The 16,600-nt window shown below is 42.3% G+C and overlaps 1 protein-coding gene across 1 annotated transcript in view; it reads right to left on the reverse strand.

The window, feature by feature from the left end:
• Positions 1-15,002, reverse strand: part of camk1d (calcium/calmodulin dependent protein kinase ID) — a 117,304-nt gene extending 102,302 nt beyond the window's left edge. Inside the window, exon 1 of the mRNA XM_011473673.3 lies at positions 13,995-15,002. Within this exon, the coding sequence (XP_011471975.2) occupies positions 13,995-14,092 (98 nt within the window). The 5' untranslated portion in view covers positions 14,093-15,002. The remainder of the gene's footprint in view (positions 1-13,994) is intronic.
• Between the last annotated feature and the right edge of the window lie 1,598 nt (positions 15,003-16,600).

The raw sequence follows: 16,600 nt of genomic DNA on the forward strand, positions 1-16,600 counted from the left end.
TACTCTGGCATAAACAAAACCTGTAAATTCTTATCTTATACTTTACAAATATTGGAACGCAAAAATTTCTAAGGCTGTAAAACTCCTCACTACACACCTTATTCACTTTTCTCTCTCATTTAAACTTAAAGCAGAATAAAAAAAATCCTGCATTGGAGAATGAAACCAAATATGTGCTAGCAACAAAGATTTATGTACATTTAGCAAGCTGAACCCATTCGGCACAAGAGACTTGACATAGATTGATTGACAATGGTCAAAAGCCAACCTCTGAATATTTGTAAAGATTGATTCTTAGACCCAGCCCTAATTACTACCAAAAGGAATAACTATTATCTTACTATATTTCTTTGAAACGTCTCTTTTTCTCTACAGTTTCACGTCAGGCAATACCAATGGATGAAAAACTCAGTGAGATTCTTTTGAGGCGTTAGTGTTGTTTACGTGGACATTCTTTGTTGCTCAGGTAAAAATTGCATCAACTGTTTCCAAGTACAGTCTTGATTTTGCTTTGCTAAAGCAATAAGGGCTTGGAAGTAGGAATGAGTAATAACCAAATTGCATCTCTTTTGGTCCCGATATCCATGATATGCTATTTCAATTAATTGTCCTATTGATTTAGATTCTAATACTGATTCATTTTTATATATTTAATTTGAAACAAATTCTGCTGACATTATCATATGCATGTACAAAACGACCTAGGTTTCAAACTTCCCATTGCTTTACTCACCGGGTTTGTTCTAGGTAAACATGGTACCAACAGTGATGGCACGTCCTTTGGTACCCTGCGAAGTCATACGTTTAACACACGCTGCCGTGGTGCAGAGAGAAAAGCGGTCGACCTCTGATTGGTGGATCACAGGTTCAGTTCCCACCCTACTTGCCCATGTATCACTGTGTGCTTGGAAAGGACACTGAACCTCACATTGCTCCTGGTGGTTATAGGTTGGTGCCAGCGATAAGCAGCTAAGCCGCCATCATCATGTAGATCTGTGTGTAGATCAGGGAATAGGACAGTAACTGTAAAGCGCATTGGGCCTTCTAAAAATGTAGTAAAGTGCTATAAAAGTATATGCTACTCATCATATCATTATACCAGGGGTGGGCAAACTACGGGGGTTTATACCCTGATAGGGGTAGTGTTTCCTACCGCTTCCTTTTTCCATTTCTACAGCTTACAAAGGAGCAACCAGCAGAGATCATGAAAAGGTGGCATCCTATTACAGCAGCACATTGAGCTGAGTCAATGGGCGCACCACAACAACTCATTTGTTTGTAAATGAAGACTGTACGACCGGTGGAGTGATTTCATTCACCTTTGGAGTGGGACTTGCCTGAAACGGTTGAATTCTGTGATGAAAGGAGAGTACGTCCTACTCTTTTGTCCATTACATGCACAAAACAAAGATACACTTCCTGTGATTTTGGTAAATGCAGAGAAAAAGGAGCATAAAGAAAGTATGGAAGCTGCCTGTGTTCAACATGAATTCTCACATAGGGAGCAGATGGTGATGGAAGCAAAGGACCACATGGTAAATAACGTGCAGTTTGTGTGTTTTGTGTGGTATAACAGGAAAATGCCACGGCCCCCTGAAGACACCCCCCGAGGAGCGTATGTGTTTTCTCTCCCCTCCCTCTATCGTTCTCATTACGCCATTATCCCCTCTCCTTCATCTTCCTCCTCTTCTCCATTATTGTGTCATCGTTTCGACTGGCTTCATTAAAAGGAGCTGAGTCTTAAGGGAAATTTTGCTAAGCTGCTTTCTAGCTCTCTGCAGGTAGGTGCTGCTTTAGTGGGTCACAGACAACTGCTTAAATGCTCTGGCCCAAAGAGACCCATTAGGACATAATGTCAGAGTAGGACATGGAAACTAAGGTTAAGGTTTTTTTTATTTTATTTTTCTCAAAAAATCTCAGATGGTGCAGCTCAATTTCATCCTAATTGGACAGAATTACAAGGTCCACTTCAAGACATGTCAATATTATAGTATGGATAGTATTTACAGTAATGCACTGTAAAGAAATACTGTCTTAAATTGAATGTTAAACCCAAATATATTACTTTCACAGCACGTCTTTTAGACAGGTCATTCATTCACATTTTAGAGCAGAAAATGGTAAAACAATTGAAAGACTCACTTTGATAATCATTTGATCAATGCAAAGTGTTCCCAGTGGTCTTTTATTGGTGTTTTTAGCCAAAATACAAAAACCTGTGTCCTTTTCTAAGACATAGTTTCTGCAGAGCGGCAACCGTTCAACACAACTTGACCTCACAGTCAGCAAGGAGCAAAACTCCCCCTTCCCCTGTCTGTTGCTGAAAGCTCTCTTTTAAGACGCTCTCCTGCTAGCTTACTGCCCCCCCCCCATCAAGCCCAATCCAACATTACCGATGCCACAAAAACAGAGAGCCATATTGGAGCGATCCAGCAGTACAGTTTTGATCCAGACGCCAGGAAAACCAACAATGGGGCAGAGCACAGAGCTGAAATACGATTTTTTTTGTTCGTCTGTTCCTGATTCACAACGACTTTAATAGAGAAAATACTCAACTCAACTCAACTCAATTTTATTTATATAGCACTTTCATACAACAGTAGTTGAGACAAAGTGCTGAACACAACAGTAAAAAACATTAAAACATGTTAAGGGGGGGACACAGAGGGAGATAAAACTATAGAAAACAGTAAACAGTTAGAAAAACAGTGGTCTCATATTGGGTTAAAAGCCAGAGCATAAAAATGGGTTTTTAAACGGGTTTTAAAAATGGACAGTGAAGGGGCTTCTCTAATGGCCAGCGGCAAAGTATTCCACAGCTTTGGAGCGGCTACAGCAAAAGCTCTGTCCCCTCTGAGCTTCCGTCTGGACCTCGGTACCTCTAGAAGCATCTGATCAGCTGATCTGAGGCACCGTGCCGGCGAATAGGGAGTGAGAAGCTCAGAGAGGTACAGCGGGGCAAGACCGTGTAAAGATTTAAAAACAAGCAGAAGAATCTTAAAATGAATTCTAAAATGCACAGGCAGCCAGTGAAGCGATGCTAGGATCGGCGTGATGTGGTCTCTCTTGCGTGCTCCAACCATAAGACGAGCAGCTGCATTTTGAACACGTTGGAGACGCAAGAGAGACGACTGGCTGAGTCCAAGATAAAGAGAGTTGCAGTAATCCAGCCGGGACGTGATGAAAGCATGGATTACTGTTTCAAAGTGTGCAGGTGTTAAAAAAGGTTTTACCTTAGCAAGTTGGCGAAGGCTCAAAAAGCTTAACTTCACTACAGAGCTTATCTGTTGGTCCATCCTAGAATTACTGTCCAATTTAACACCCAAGTTAGAAACAGTTGATTTTAAGAAACCAGTCAGAGAGCCTAGATCAATCGGGGACGGTCCACTAAAATCATTCGGTCCAAAAATTACAACTTCTGTTTTCTTTTCATTCAAACTCAAGAAACTTAGGGCCAACCAGTCCTTAATGTCATGGAGACATGACAGTACATGAAAATAGTAAAGAATATGACAGTTTTAGCCGCATTTCCGTCATCAGAAAAACGCCACAGGAACATCTTAAAAACCCCAAAAAGCATGATTTTCTTTGAAGCACGCCGCTATTGATAAATAAAAATGTAAACCCTGGAAGGTCAATAATGACAAAAATCAAATAATTCCTGAGTTTTTGTTTTAGGAAAATACATTTTCTCTTCTTTTGACAGGCGCTTTCCATGAGGGTAATAAGGAAGCCAGTCGTTTAGGTAAAAAGACAACAATTATTTATACTTGTGATAAAAATGTGGGGAAAAAACGTAACATGTTGATAATTGTCAAAGTATTAGTTATTATAGAATTTTTCTATTACTATTAATCTATCATATGGTCTAAAGGGAAAAACATTACTGAGGAGGCAAAATGTATCACTTTGTGCAAATTTTCCCCAACATTAGTGATTTTAACGTTTGTAGTTTGTAAATAAAAGTAATTAAACTTACATAACCTTTTTTTTTAACCTGCTTTAGTGCATTTATATTACAACCCAACCAAGACTATATGAAAAAAAGCTCTTAAAGGGATCTTCTGAACAACACGCTGCTCTCCGTCCCCAATTCTCTATTTTAGTCATATTTTGAGAACAGGTATGGATGGTGGGACCACCAGGCGTTGGCTGCAGGCCACTCAGTTAGATGGTGGGTCCTTAAAAGCTTCTCAAATAACAGCTGATCAGAGTCCAGTGCCGCTTCTCGCATGAGAGCAACACGGCAACAAACCCGTGTTGACACAAATTACCGCACAATGTCCTCTGCTGACTTCTAATGATGTTTGGAGCGGGCCCATAGCCTGCGGGACAACGGTTAGCCACACCGCTCATCTCGCTGCAACTTCACCGACCCCCGGCACCCACGTCGTCCTTGATCAGCAGGATGCGGCCCCCCAGCAACCGCTAAATTCATCACAACAAGCGTTTGAGCCCCAGCGGGCCGTATCTCTGACTCCCCTCTCGGACAGCAGATGTTGTTGTCAAGACTCTTTAGGATTGCACAACCGTGCTGAAACCAAATCCTTCTGTGAGAATAAACAACCGGGAGCTTTGCCATCGAGTTTCCCACACCACCTGGACTCAGCCGGTGTCCTTGGGAAGTTCATCCAGCAAATCACAGGGATCAAGAGAATCTGCTTTTTTCAGCGTGTTTGCTCAGGGAGCGTGCTCATTGGAGTCTAAGAGACAGCAGTTTAATAAATGATGAGGACGGGAAGCTTTGGTTCTTCACAGAGTAGAAAAGTGGTGACGGGGGGGGGGGGGGGGGGTATCACAGCAGACAAAAACATACAACCTTTGTGGCTTTTCAAGCGTCAAAAATACGTTTTTCTGAACAGTCTGCGGTAAAAACGGACTTTTGCTGCTCTGTAGATGAACCAATTAAACCGTTATAAACTATAATTTGAGACAGAAAATGTCAAATATTTAGAGAAATGTTAGTTGCGGTCTTGTTGCATTCACCCAAACACGGGTGCATCATGCACACAGCTGTCCGACAGCAGCACAGACACAACCGGCTCTCAGCTCAGGGCCGTTATAAGCTGGATGTGGTCGCAGCGGGCTTAAAATAGAGCGTTGATCCGATAATGGACTAAAGTTTATGGTCATTAATACTCAGAGGTCTGGACACATGGGTCAGTGTGTGTACAGACATTCGTGCAACCCTTCCCTTGGATGTGTTTCACATCAAAAGTGGTTAAAGATGAGGAGGGTTGTGACAGACAGGAATGTGAGAGTTGAGCTGAAATCTGTGGGAAATGATGAGAAGCTAAACAGAAATGCACAGAACTCGACGGGGGAGCAGCTATGGAAACCTGCTGGGAAAAGACCGCTCTACCTCAGAGCCACGGCCGCCGTCTAAAATGAGAGTAAACTGATGGGAAACATGATGGTCCCAAACATGACCAGAACACTGGCATTCAGTGTTGGATCCATGTCTTCATGTCTTCTGGTTTGCTGCTTGAACATTTCTCCAGAAGACTTTTTTGGTCAAGTTTCAAACAACCTAAACTTCAGTGTGTTTTCTGAAAAACAACTTATGATATCAGTGGTGATACTTTCCCCTCTGCCATACCTGCTTATTGGATTCAACATCTGGTCCTTACCTCCTCCTGCCACGGTACCGCCCCCTTCTATCGGCACAGCTGCCTCGCCACAGATGGGAGAGGCTGCCAGAGGAACTCAGACATTCACCAACCCTATACAAGTCCAAACCATTGACTCTATATGAGAACTGGACCGATAAGTGTGACATAACTCATATAAAATGACTTACTTCTGGTTTATACTAATCAGGTCAATTCAGTCACTATTTTTCCCCCCAATAAAAACTTTGCCATTATGGTGTCAGACGTCATTAATTAATAGGCAGTGATTAGTCCAAGTCATCTCGAATGGCAACCATACAAGCATGTTGGAAGGCCACACTCTTAAAAACAACACCACATACTATTGCTTGGTATGCTTGGTCAGTTTATCACTTGAAAAATGTGGAGAAAAAAAGAGGATTATTGAGAACATTTAAAAAAAAAAGTTCAATAAAGTTCATTGTGTCTATGAGATTAACTGAATTCTTAGGTTCTATTTGTTATCAGACATGGTTTGTGTTTGTCACACACCTGACAAGCTTTGGCGGAATCACTTCCGCCTTCGTCATCCAATGACGACTCTGACGGATGCTAAAAAAAAAGGCATCAAGAATGGTTATTCTGACCAAACTCATGGGAAAACTTGGGATTTTGGATTCTTAGAGCCAACTTCCTGTTTGGAACCCTCCAAACAGGAAGTTGTTACTCAGTCCAATTCTCATATACGGTCAACGGTCCAAAACTGAAATGTAATTTTTTTCTGCTGCCTTTACCATAAAAATGATAAATAACAGTCCTCACCGTTTTATTTTAAGAACTTTTTATGTTTTTCTTTTCATTTATTCTTCCTGCCTAAACGGTGGCATTTCTGTAAAGCTCTTTAAATGATCTGTATGTACCATTAAAACTGCCTCTGTGTCTTTTAGAGCCTCTGTGAAACCTAAGAGTGTGTGTATTTTTAAACGACGTGCAAAGACCTGGCATGAAGAAAATCTGGCGCAGATGAAGGTGAGATAATCCCGATAACAAGAACTATCATTAGCGTATGAAAAAACTGGCTTTTAAATGTGCAGCCTTTAGCTTGAATCCGTACGCACATTGATGCACACGCTGATGAAGTTGGCTTTGTCACATAGCTAACAATCACCCTTTGTTCTATTTTTATGATCCTATTTATAACGAGAATAAAAGCAACTTCCAAGTCTGCATCAGAAAATAATGGCAACGCAACTCTCCACCGTCAGGAGACGAGATAAAGACAGAAGAACAGAGGGATGGGTGGTGAAGTAGACATTAAGAGGGGACAAAGGGAGGCATGGAGACCTGGAGGGGGTGGACTGTGAAGGCCCAGAAACCGTGGCAGAACAGTGCCAGCTCCAGGGAAGTGGAACATCAATTAAGGGCAGCATGCCCTAGATGACACAGTGACGTTCCCACAATGCACCACCACTGCATCCACTTCACTTTCTGCTGTCGCATGCACACGTTGGCTGCAAAGAAAGAGATGTCAGAGTAGCGTCCAGACAGAACCCGGCGCCACAGTAAGATTTCTTTTTTTATTTTACCAGGAGGACATTGGATCTTCCAAGTAAAGACATTTCCTTATAGACGTCTTTTTATTTTTACACCCAAACCTATTGGACCACGACACACTAAAAGAAAAAACCTTCCCAACTTGGTCTTTATCAAAAACCAACATGTATCTCCTAAACCCGTTTTTGCCCCCTCTGGGCAAAGGCAGGGGGCATCCTGGACAGGTTGCCAGTCGGTCACACCCAAGCACTCTCACATCCACACCTATGGACAATTTGCAGGCACCAATGAACCTATGAAGGACGTTTTTGGACGGTGGGAGGAAGCCGGAGTCCCCGGGGAAAACCCACGCATGCATGGGGGGAACTTGGACTTGGTCACCAGTAAATGGTAAATGGCGTATACTTATATAGCGCCTTTCTTCCTACAAGGACAAAGCGCTTTACAGTCACAGACCCATTCACCCAGTCACACACACATTCACTCACACATTCACACACTGATGGTGGCTCCGCTGCCAAACACAGGCGCCTGCCTACCACCAGAGGCAAGGTGGGGTTCAGTGTCTTGCCCAAGGACACTTCGACTCATGGGCATGCAAGGCGGGAATCGAACCTACAATCTTATGATCATGGGTGGACTGCCCTACCGCTGCACCACAGCCGCCCCCAGTAGGGATGGGTACCGTGCCTCGGTATTGAACCAGCCCCGGGGCCACATTCTTCAAGACCGCAGTATCGTTAAGATCTGACCTGAACGGTTCTGCTATCGGTTCTGGAGAAGTTACTTTTTCGTTTTCTTTTTTTTTTGAGTCCAACAAGCGTTATCTGTCATATTTAACTCACCAAGTCAGTCAATTTTCCGTTAATTAATGATGATATTAATTTCGGTATTCTCGTTGAAGCTGAGAGCTCTGTCTGTCTATTTGTGTACACGGGGGGCGGGGCTGTTGTTCAGACGGCACGCGCCGCGCACGCACACACACAAGACAAGGCAGCGCACACACAGTCTCGTAGGGGACACGTGAGCGCCCCTAGACTAAGAACACCCGTTTCTGCGTAAAATTAATTAATTTTGCGTCAAGGAGCCCCTACTATCCTGTCACCTTGCTGCTACGATGACCGTATGTTGTGCTGTTCGTGTAGATCACGCTGGGGCGGCGTGTTCTACACAAAACAAACAGGTAGAGAGGCGGGGCTTAGATTCACCGCTCATGATTCCAGACCCGTGACACACTATCAGCTGCTTCCTAATACTTAATAATAATTAATGACTAATGATAGTTGTCATCCGTAAAATTAATATAATTTATTGGGTTTACTGGATTTAAACAAAAATAAATAAATAGAAAGGAGGCTGCATCAAAGTGAATTTGTTTCCATCACTTAACCTAACTTAACTCTGGGTGTTTGACAGAAAGAAAAGTCAATTCAAGGTTGTGGAAAATGGACAAAGGAAACATCACGCTCATAAAGAATAAAAATAATTAGATTAAATAATTAAATGAATATCCTGTCTGGAACATTCTCATGTATAAAGTAAAATTTTTTGTTAAAAAAAAACAGTTTTGTTGCATAATGAAATAAAATACTTTATGTTCTTCATTTGTTATTTATTTATTTATTATTCGTCCTCAAAAAGTATAGATAAGAGTACCGTTAAAACCTTAACGATACCCATCCCTAATCACCAGGAAGTGCCACCGTGCAGCCCTAAAAGCACCATTCCAAAGAAGTTTCAAACGTCGCAAACGCGACAAAAACCCGTCATTTTTGTTCCGCCGTATCATTTGTTTTGTTGTGCACCTGTTCACTTCACCGTGATCCCTCCTGCTGAGAGCCCACCTGCTGCTCAGACACGCGTACATGCAAAGAACACACTCCTGGTCGCTCTGAATTATTGAGCAGCGAGCGGCAGGAACGCACAGCAAGGACACTGAGGGGCGGGTAACAAGACACCGAGAGGAGCCGTGTGCACGTCACTGCACACACAGCTGCCATCATAACCTAATCCCCGTGAGGTTTATCCTGTGTTAGGGGACACAAAACACGCCACATATTGAGAGGTAGACCTAAGAGCCAGAGCAGATGATGTGTTTAGGTCAATGTGACATCACATCCTGTCGCATCAACATTCAAGTCAGTGGCAGACCGTCCAAGCATAAGACACGTTTTTTGGACAACAACCGATTTCTGATTGGTCCCAAGAATCTGTTGGTCATTCTGCTGATGCACCGGGTTCAAAGATCCATCAGAACCCGGTTAATGTGTGACTACAGGAGGAAGGGACTTAGACCATGGAGGTCTCCTCACATCCCGTCACCGCCTTTAGGTCATGTGGAGCCACACATTCCCATTCCATCATTCTAACCACAACACAACTTCCCTCAGTTCAAAGGAAGTTTTCCTAATCTGTGTGCAGTTAATCCCAATCGCTGCTTCCCCTCCCAGGGCTCCGATCCAAACAGACACGGCTCATTTCCCCCAGCAGGACGTGTTCGCAGGCGGCCATCTGCGTGAGGAAAGACTCCTCTCACGGAGCGTGAGAGGAGTTTCAATCCACCAAGTGTGTCTGTGTCAGGTTGTCGCTCAGACTGTTGGAGACAACAACCCAACAAGAACACAAACACTGAGTGACGCGACTGTGACTGAACAGCAACAATGACATCAGTTACAGTAGTTTGTGTGCAAACGGGGTTAATCATAAACATAAATAACAACCAATCATGCAGTTTTATAACTTAAACAATTTTAAAAATACTTTTTCAGTTGTTTTTTTAAAAACATAATGACTTCCGTAAGGTGCATATTTAAGCCTAGGTAAAGGGGGGGTGGGACCTGCTAAAAATTATAATCATAAATTATAATCTCTTTCATGTCAATCACAAACACTAGTCGTAGCTCTTCTGCAGCGTCCTACAATACCTGCGGTCATGTAGAAACAGACAAACGTGCGGTTCCGACACCCGCCTGTTTGTATCGTGGCTGTCGCCATCTTAACAGGATATGACATCATCACCCCAAGTGACTAGACAATTAATGGAGGAGTTAGACCCCTGTAGACTTTGACAAACACCTAACAGTAAAATATCAGTGCCTCTGCTTGTGTTGCTAAAAGTGAATTAAATACTCCCCCAGGACAGATTCCTGAATAGTAAGGGAACTCTTTTAGAAAATAAAACCATGTTTCCCTGGAATGAGTGGAAGTTCACTAAGCCCCTAGTGGTCAGGTAATGTGCTGCGGCTGGCTCCAGTTTCTTTTTTGCCTTCAGAAGAGTTTTAATCCGGAAGTAAAGGGTTGCTGTTTGTCTGCAACACAGTTTTAACATCATTTGAGAAAGTCCGACATGCAATTTTACTTGAGTCTTAGGCTGCATGGAGGCTGAATGTGTGGATGATAGATACAGAAAGATGGGATAGCTAGCAGGAAACAGGAACCTACCAAATACATGTTTCTGGGCAGGTACACATCAGGCAGAGCTAACGGGAAGCCTTAGTAGAGCAAAAGCTTGTCAACATTTAGGAAAATTCACTTCTGAAAGCACAACTTTTAGAAAAATATTGCACTATGAAGTACTGTGATATTGTGGAAAATGTTTTAAAAACCTCACTGGTTATATTTGATTTACATCTGCAATTTTTTTTTTTTTTTTTTTTGCAAAGCATAGAACTTCAATATGTCTCTAGTTGCTTTGCCCCACCCTCGTAATTCTAGCCCAATGAGTGAAGAGATCTTTAGTCATGTGGTTTCGTCTACAAGCTTTGGTTGGAAACAGGAAAGGCCGCTTGACGGATGACCAAGCGCAATGTTCAGGACGCCGTCCGGACCAAAAGATCACTCCAGTCTTAGAAAGCTGACACAAAACCAAAAAAAAAAAAACGTTTTTTGCAACTTTTATGTAAAGACGTTGAAAAGAAATGGAATTCCTTAAACTGTCCCACCCTAAAATACGCCACTTTGTTTGTTTTTTTTAACCATTTTTGATGTAAAGTTTTCTAAAGATATCCTTTGAAATGTTTGATTGCCAAGGGGTGGGACTTTCCAACAAGCTCACTCCATAGTGGTTGGAGTGGTTGCCATAGAAACGTTGACTCAGGCCAACTCAGACCAAACCCTGCTCACTGACTGTCTAGCTCCGACATGGTGAAAATAAGGCAAATGAATTGACTGCAATTCGTTGGAGCTGGAGCTAAATCCTTTTCTCTCGACCTCCTAGTCTCTTAAACAGCTGCGTTTCCATAACGCATATGCGGCAAAATGCTGTCAAAATTCTGAAAGTATCGAAAAAAACACAACTTTCGTCATTACACTGTTTCCATTAAATCATAAATGTGGATAAACATAAACCAACTCACGCCATACTTGACTTCATGGCGACGGATGTGAACAACACTTTGATTTACAGCAGTTACACTCAAGTTTCTGCCACAGCACTAGCGCTGGTTGGTGATTTTAGGGCGGAGCTGTGGATCCAACGTTTGATGAGCGCTGGGACGCTGTGGGGCCTGTAGTGGCGTCCGCCGTGCAGCGCCCAACGCAGCCAGTACCTACCAAGAAGTGCGTATTCTATAAGTGTCTCCATTGCAGTTTTGGCAGAATATGTCAATACGCCTCAAAAACGGCCTCCTCCAAGCGCAAAAAGTTGTTTTCAGACAAATGCACGTTTTTTTGAAATTGTGGCGCTTCCATTAGGGGCTGTGAACGATTTATCATCGCAAATCCAATTTGCGCAATTTCATAGTCAATGAAAACGCGGCTGATGACACAAACCTTGATGCTCCGTCTCTAGATGCATCTGAAAGCCATTCAAGAAAGCTGGAGCAGTTCTGTTCCATTTCCGTTTCCCCACAGTTGCTGTTCTGCAGACTAAACACGACAAACACATGAGTCACGTCACTCTTTAGCCTATCAGTAGCCCAGAGACCGGCAACGCCGCAATCCAGTCATGATTGGAACCAAAGTGCCAATCGTTCTACTAAAGAACAGCGCAGACGCAACGGCATGGAACGGAAATGCAAGTTAACAGCAGAGGGTTTATGGAGTGCATGTCCAAAGTGTGGCACAGTGGCCAAATGAAATGTGAAAGTGGCCCATGGTAATCTGCCCCAAAACACCTTTCAGAAAACTTAACAAGCATTGCAGCCAATAATGTTGGCAGCATCAACTATAAGCAAAAGAAACAGCTTTTCTATATTTACCAGAAGATGGAAGCAGCAGGAAAATAATCCACAAACTACATAAAACATTCAATAAAAAGTATTTCCACTTATGACTCGTCATATTTTTCCCTTCGAGCTCATTTTAATCTTCTTTGCTTTGAATTTAAAATCAAATTTTGGGGTTTTGTTGCCACATTTGTTTCCTTTTAATATTTCTTTTCTTCTATTTTAGCTCAATTTTTATTTTATTGAACCAAGAAGCAAAACTGAAGTTAAATTATCACTTCATAAATTACAAATATTGCTATACTCTATGGATTTATATCAGTCTAGAAAAAAAAATATTCCTTTCGTTTTGGCATCACTGTCTTTGGGAAATGCGTAATGGGTGTTGACATATGATCAAGAAGATTCCTCTTCCTCCTCTTCCTCGTGACCAACTAGAAGGACTTCCTGTTTATTAGATATATTATTATTAGATTTTAAAATGTTTTCGAATTTTCATCATCCATTACGCCAAACAAGAGTTTGAGTTACAGATGAAAAGAATAAACGAATCCAACCAGACCGGTTTGTCTGAGGCAAGCAGTTAATGGAATCAAACCGTTATCAAGTCATTTCAAAATAAAATAAATCCAATTGTAACCAATGGTGGAGGCAGGTTCATTTCACTAGAACGCAAAAATGACAAAGTGCATCACAGCAGACAACAAATGTGATGTCATTAAAAACGGATGAGTCCATCATTCCAGTGCAAAGTGTGGAAACCCGTTGAATTTAGTCATGTGACCATCCAGTCTGCTACAATGTTCCAAGAATGGATGTGGACAAACAACAGTGGGCTGAACTTAAGGAGACTAAAATGTGAATGGATTTAACATTCATTCTAGTTTACGCGTTGGTTTGGACACATGTATTTATATGTATCCAGGTATTTATCTGAGTCACACTGGTCGACGTTTTGGCTAAACATCCAAATTCGGCCAGTGGATTTGATCGTTCAGAACAAACCAAAATCCACTATGAATCCAGTCGTCAACCACAAATATGAATAGAACCGTCGGTAAACTGAATCATTACACCCCAAATAAACTGTTTCTGACACTTATGGATTTATTAAACTCATTATTTGAAAATATAACAATAAACGACTTGCTTTTTTCACTAATTTCATTTGGCTGGGTTTTTATAAAAATAAATGTATTGATTTCAAATTGATGTTTATATTGAAAGCCTGGGGAAGATTTACTTTTGAAGTCATTTTTGTACTTATTTCCAGGATAAAAACTGTTTTCAGTAAGTTTATTTGTGAAATTAATGATACTTGGATTCTGTTTAAATAAGTACTTTCTTTAAAAAAAAAATTCTTACTACAAAAACCAAATGGATATTTTTCTGGGGGGGGGGGGGTGTTGAATTGAATGGAGTTGATAAGAAATCGACCGGATTCGGTGTTTAGGCGGTAACGGCCAGCCTAAACTTTCGCTGCCGCCGTCATGAAGCGTCACGCGGCGACACGGTCCCCGGAGGGACGGACACGGTCCCCGGAGGCACCGCGCGCCCGGTCAGGGATGGATGCGCCCGCCGGAGCGGCGCGTGCCTCCTGCGGCGTCAGGTGCAGGGTCAGCCCCTGATGCGACAGCCTCCCCGCAGGCGCGAGCCCGCCACGTGGGCGTGCAGCAGTACTCACGTTCCGAGGACTTCTTTGAAATCGAAGATCTTCTTGATGTCGTCGACTTGTTTTTTCCACGTCCCTACTCCGCCGGTGTCTCCGTTCTCCCGGGCCATGTCGCTGCTGCTTCAGCGGCTCGAGTCCGCCTGCCGCCGGGCTGCGCGGGGGACGAAGGGATGCGGGGGGAGAATGTGACTGAGAGAGGGGAAAACGGGGAGAAGAGTGTTCGAAACACGGGAGCTGAGCTGCGAGTCGGACGCGTGGGGAGTCCCGGTGCTCGGTGGTTCGGTGCAGCAGGACCATGTGAGTCCTCCTGCTGCAGGTTACCGCGTCCCTGCTGCCTCCCGCCTCTCTGGAAACTCAACAACAGTAAGCTCGACGGGCCATGGCGGCCTTTCCGCCTGCGCCTGTCAAAATAAAAGCCTCTCAGAACGAACCCTATGCCCAGGTTCCTTCAACACAACAAAAGCTCATAAAAAACAGATGAGAAAACTGTCTAGTGCCATGTATTAAAACAATTATGTACGACAGAATCACCACAGGCCCACCATAAACTAAAAAGAATAAATACATTTATGAGAATAAACTTGTGAAATTATGAGGGAAAAGGCAATTTACAAGGAAAAGCCATGTTTTTTTCAGTGTAGTTGATCGTGTGAGCCTCCATCTCTATCACGTGCCGACTAAGTCTATCAGTGCATCCATTTCTGTATTTATTTTTTCATCACACAGGGTATCAGAAGGCAGCTGTTTCTCATTGACTCCCTAATTAAAAATCAGAATTTACACTAAAAAACAGATGTTTTTACAGTCTGCTCTCATGGATGTTTTTTTATGTATATTTCTTTTTCTCTAACCATGACAACTAAGTGTTTTAGTGAGCGCCTTTGCTTTGACTGCTGCTCAACCCAGATGAGAAGAAGAAAGTGAATGGCTAAATGTTGGGATTGTTTTTTTAAATTTTATTTGTATTTTTAATGTTATTTGAGTTGTAATTGCAACTATATAAGGAAGATCTTTTTTATTAGCAGGTGGTTGGACTCGACAGAGCTTCAGATTTGGGTGGAGTTGGGTGAAATAAACTATTATTTCTGCAATAAGTTTGATACATCTGTGGGATTTTTGTTGTTGCACTGTCTACAATCAGTGTTCAAAATAAACCAATAAATCAAGTCAAATGGCAAGGTGTGTGTGTGTGTGTGTCAGTGATTATGACAATGCTGCAGCAAAACCACTCCTTTAATGAAAAAAGAACAAAAGATCTGAACGAAAGCATCACAGGTCCAAGAAAGAATGAGAAATTTTCCCTTTTTGTTTTAAAATAATAATTTTATTATGTAAATAATAAATTGAAAAGTTGCTATGCTGAAACTCAGAAAATATGTTAAAAAATACGTCTCTTGAATGAAATTAAAAATATCTACTAAAAACAAAATAATCATAAGAATTGAAGGTTTACAGTCGTCACATGAACGTCAACACTGACGCCAACGCTCCGGCGTTTAAGGGCTGACGTAAGTCAGACTCTAAAAGTGCTCATTCTGAAATCCTTACTCCAAAGTTTAATCACGTGCTCTTGAGCTTTACCATCCCTTGGGATAACCTCATTTATAAAATTTCAAGCAGGTGTGTGTTATTTTGAAAATAAAATGAAAGACTTCCGGTTTGGGGTACCTGGCTTATCTGTAACTTGACAGAAAACCTGATCTCACCTGCAATTGTCTGCGCGGCGTTAATTGGTGCGCGTGCCAGAATTAGGGATTTCCCCCTCTTTGATCTTACCTTTAATGTTTCTTTTTTTTTTTTATTTTATAACCTATCGAAATTACATTCCGTGTGTGATGCTTTGTTTGTTTGTGTGCTGTTCGGGGGGACACTGCGCGCGCATCCCGCCAAAGTCCGACCGGAGGCACGGGGCAGTAAATTCGCAATGCGCCAACTTGTGTCCACAATCGTCGCGGGGGTTCCCGGGAGGAGACGGAGCTGGGACGGGAGTGTGTTGCAGCCCGGGCTGCTCATGAGTATTCTGCCGGCAAACTACTGCAGCTCTTCCTCGGCTGCAACCAAGAAAAACCTCCCCTCTCCTTCCTCTTCCCTCCACCTCCATCCTCTTCATCCTTTAACGTGAGTCAGCAAGCGTGCCCCCCCCTCCCTCCCTCCCCTCTGACTACACAGCTTCAGAAGAAAACAGGGGATGATAATATACAGAATAAAGGTCAAGAAAGACATTATTTTATCTTAACATCAATCAAAGCCATGAAAACATTGATTTTCATATGTTTTTGTGGCGTTTTTCTGATGATGGAGGACATAGGTAAAGAAAATTAAGATCCAAAATGCATTTCTGAATGCATAATCTCTTATATTCACTAAGAACAAAAATTCGTGGCGTGACATTATTGAATGACTTGAGACAAATATTTACAGCTGTAATGCTATGTATGCAGTCGTGCCTTCTCCAAATATTTATAAAGAGCGTCTCTCTTCAAGCGGAATTTGACACCCTGAGGACATATCGTACTACTGAGCTAATGCTTCAGTCCAGTTTTTTGAGCATGGAGATAAAGCAAGTAAACTTTTGGGACACCAAATTAGACAGGTTTCAGCCTCGCGGCAAATCTCAA

This window comes from Oryzias latipes, chromosome 23 (genome assembly GCF_002234675.1).
Source record: "Oryzias latipes chromosome 23, ASM223467v1".
Classification (NCBI taxonomy): Eukaryota; Metazoa; Chordata; class Actinopteri; order Beloniformes; family Adrianichthyidae; genus Oryzias; species Oryzias latipes.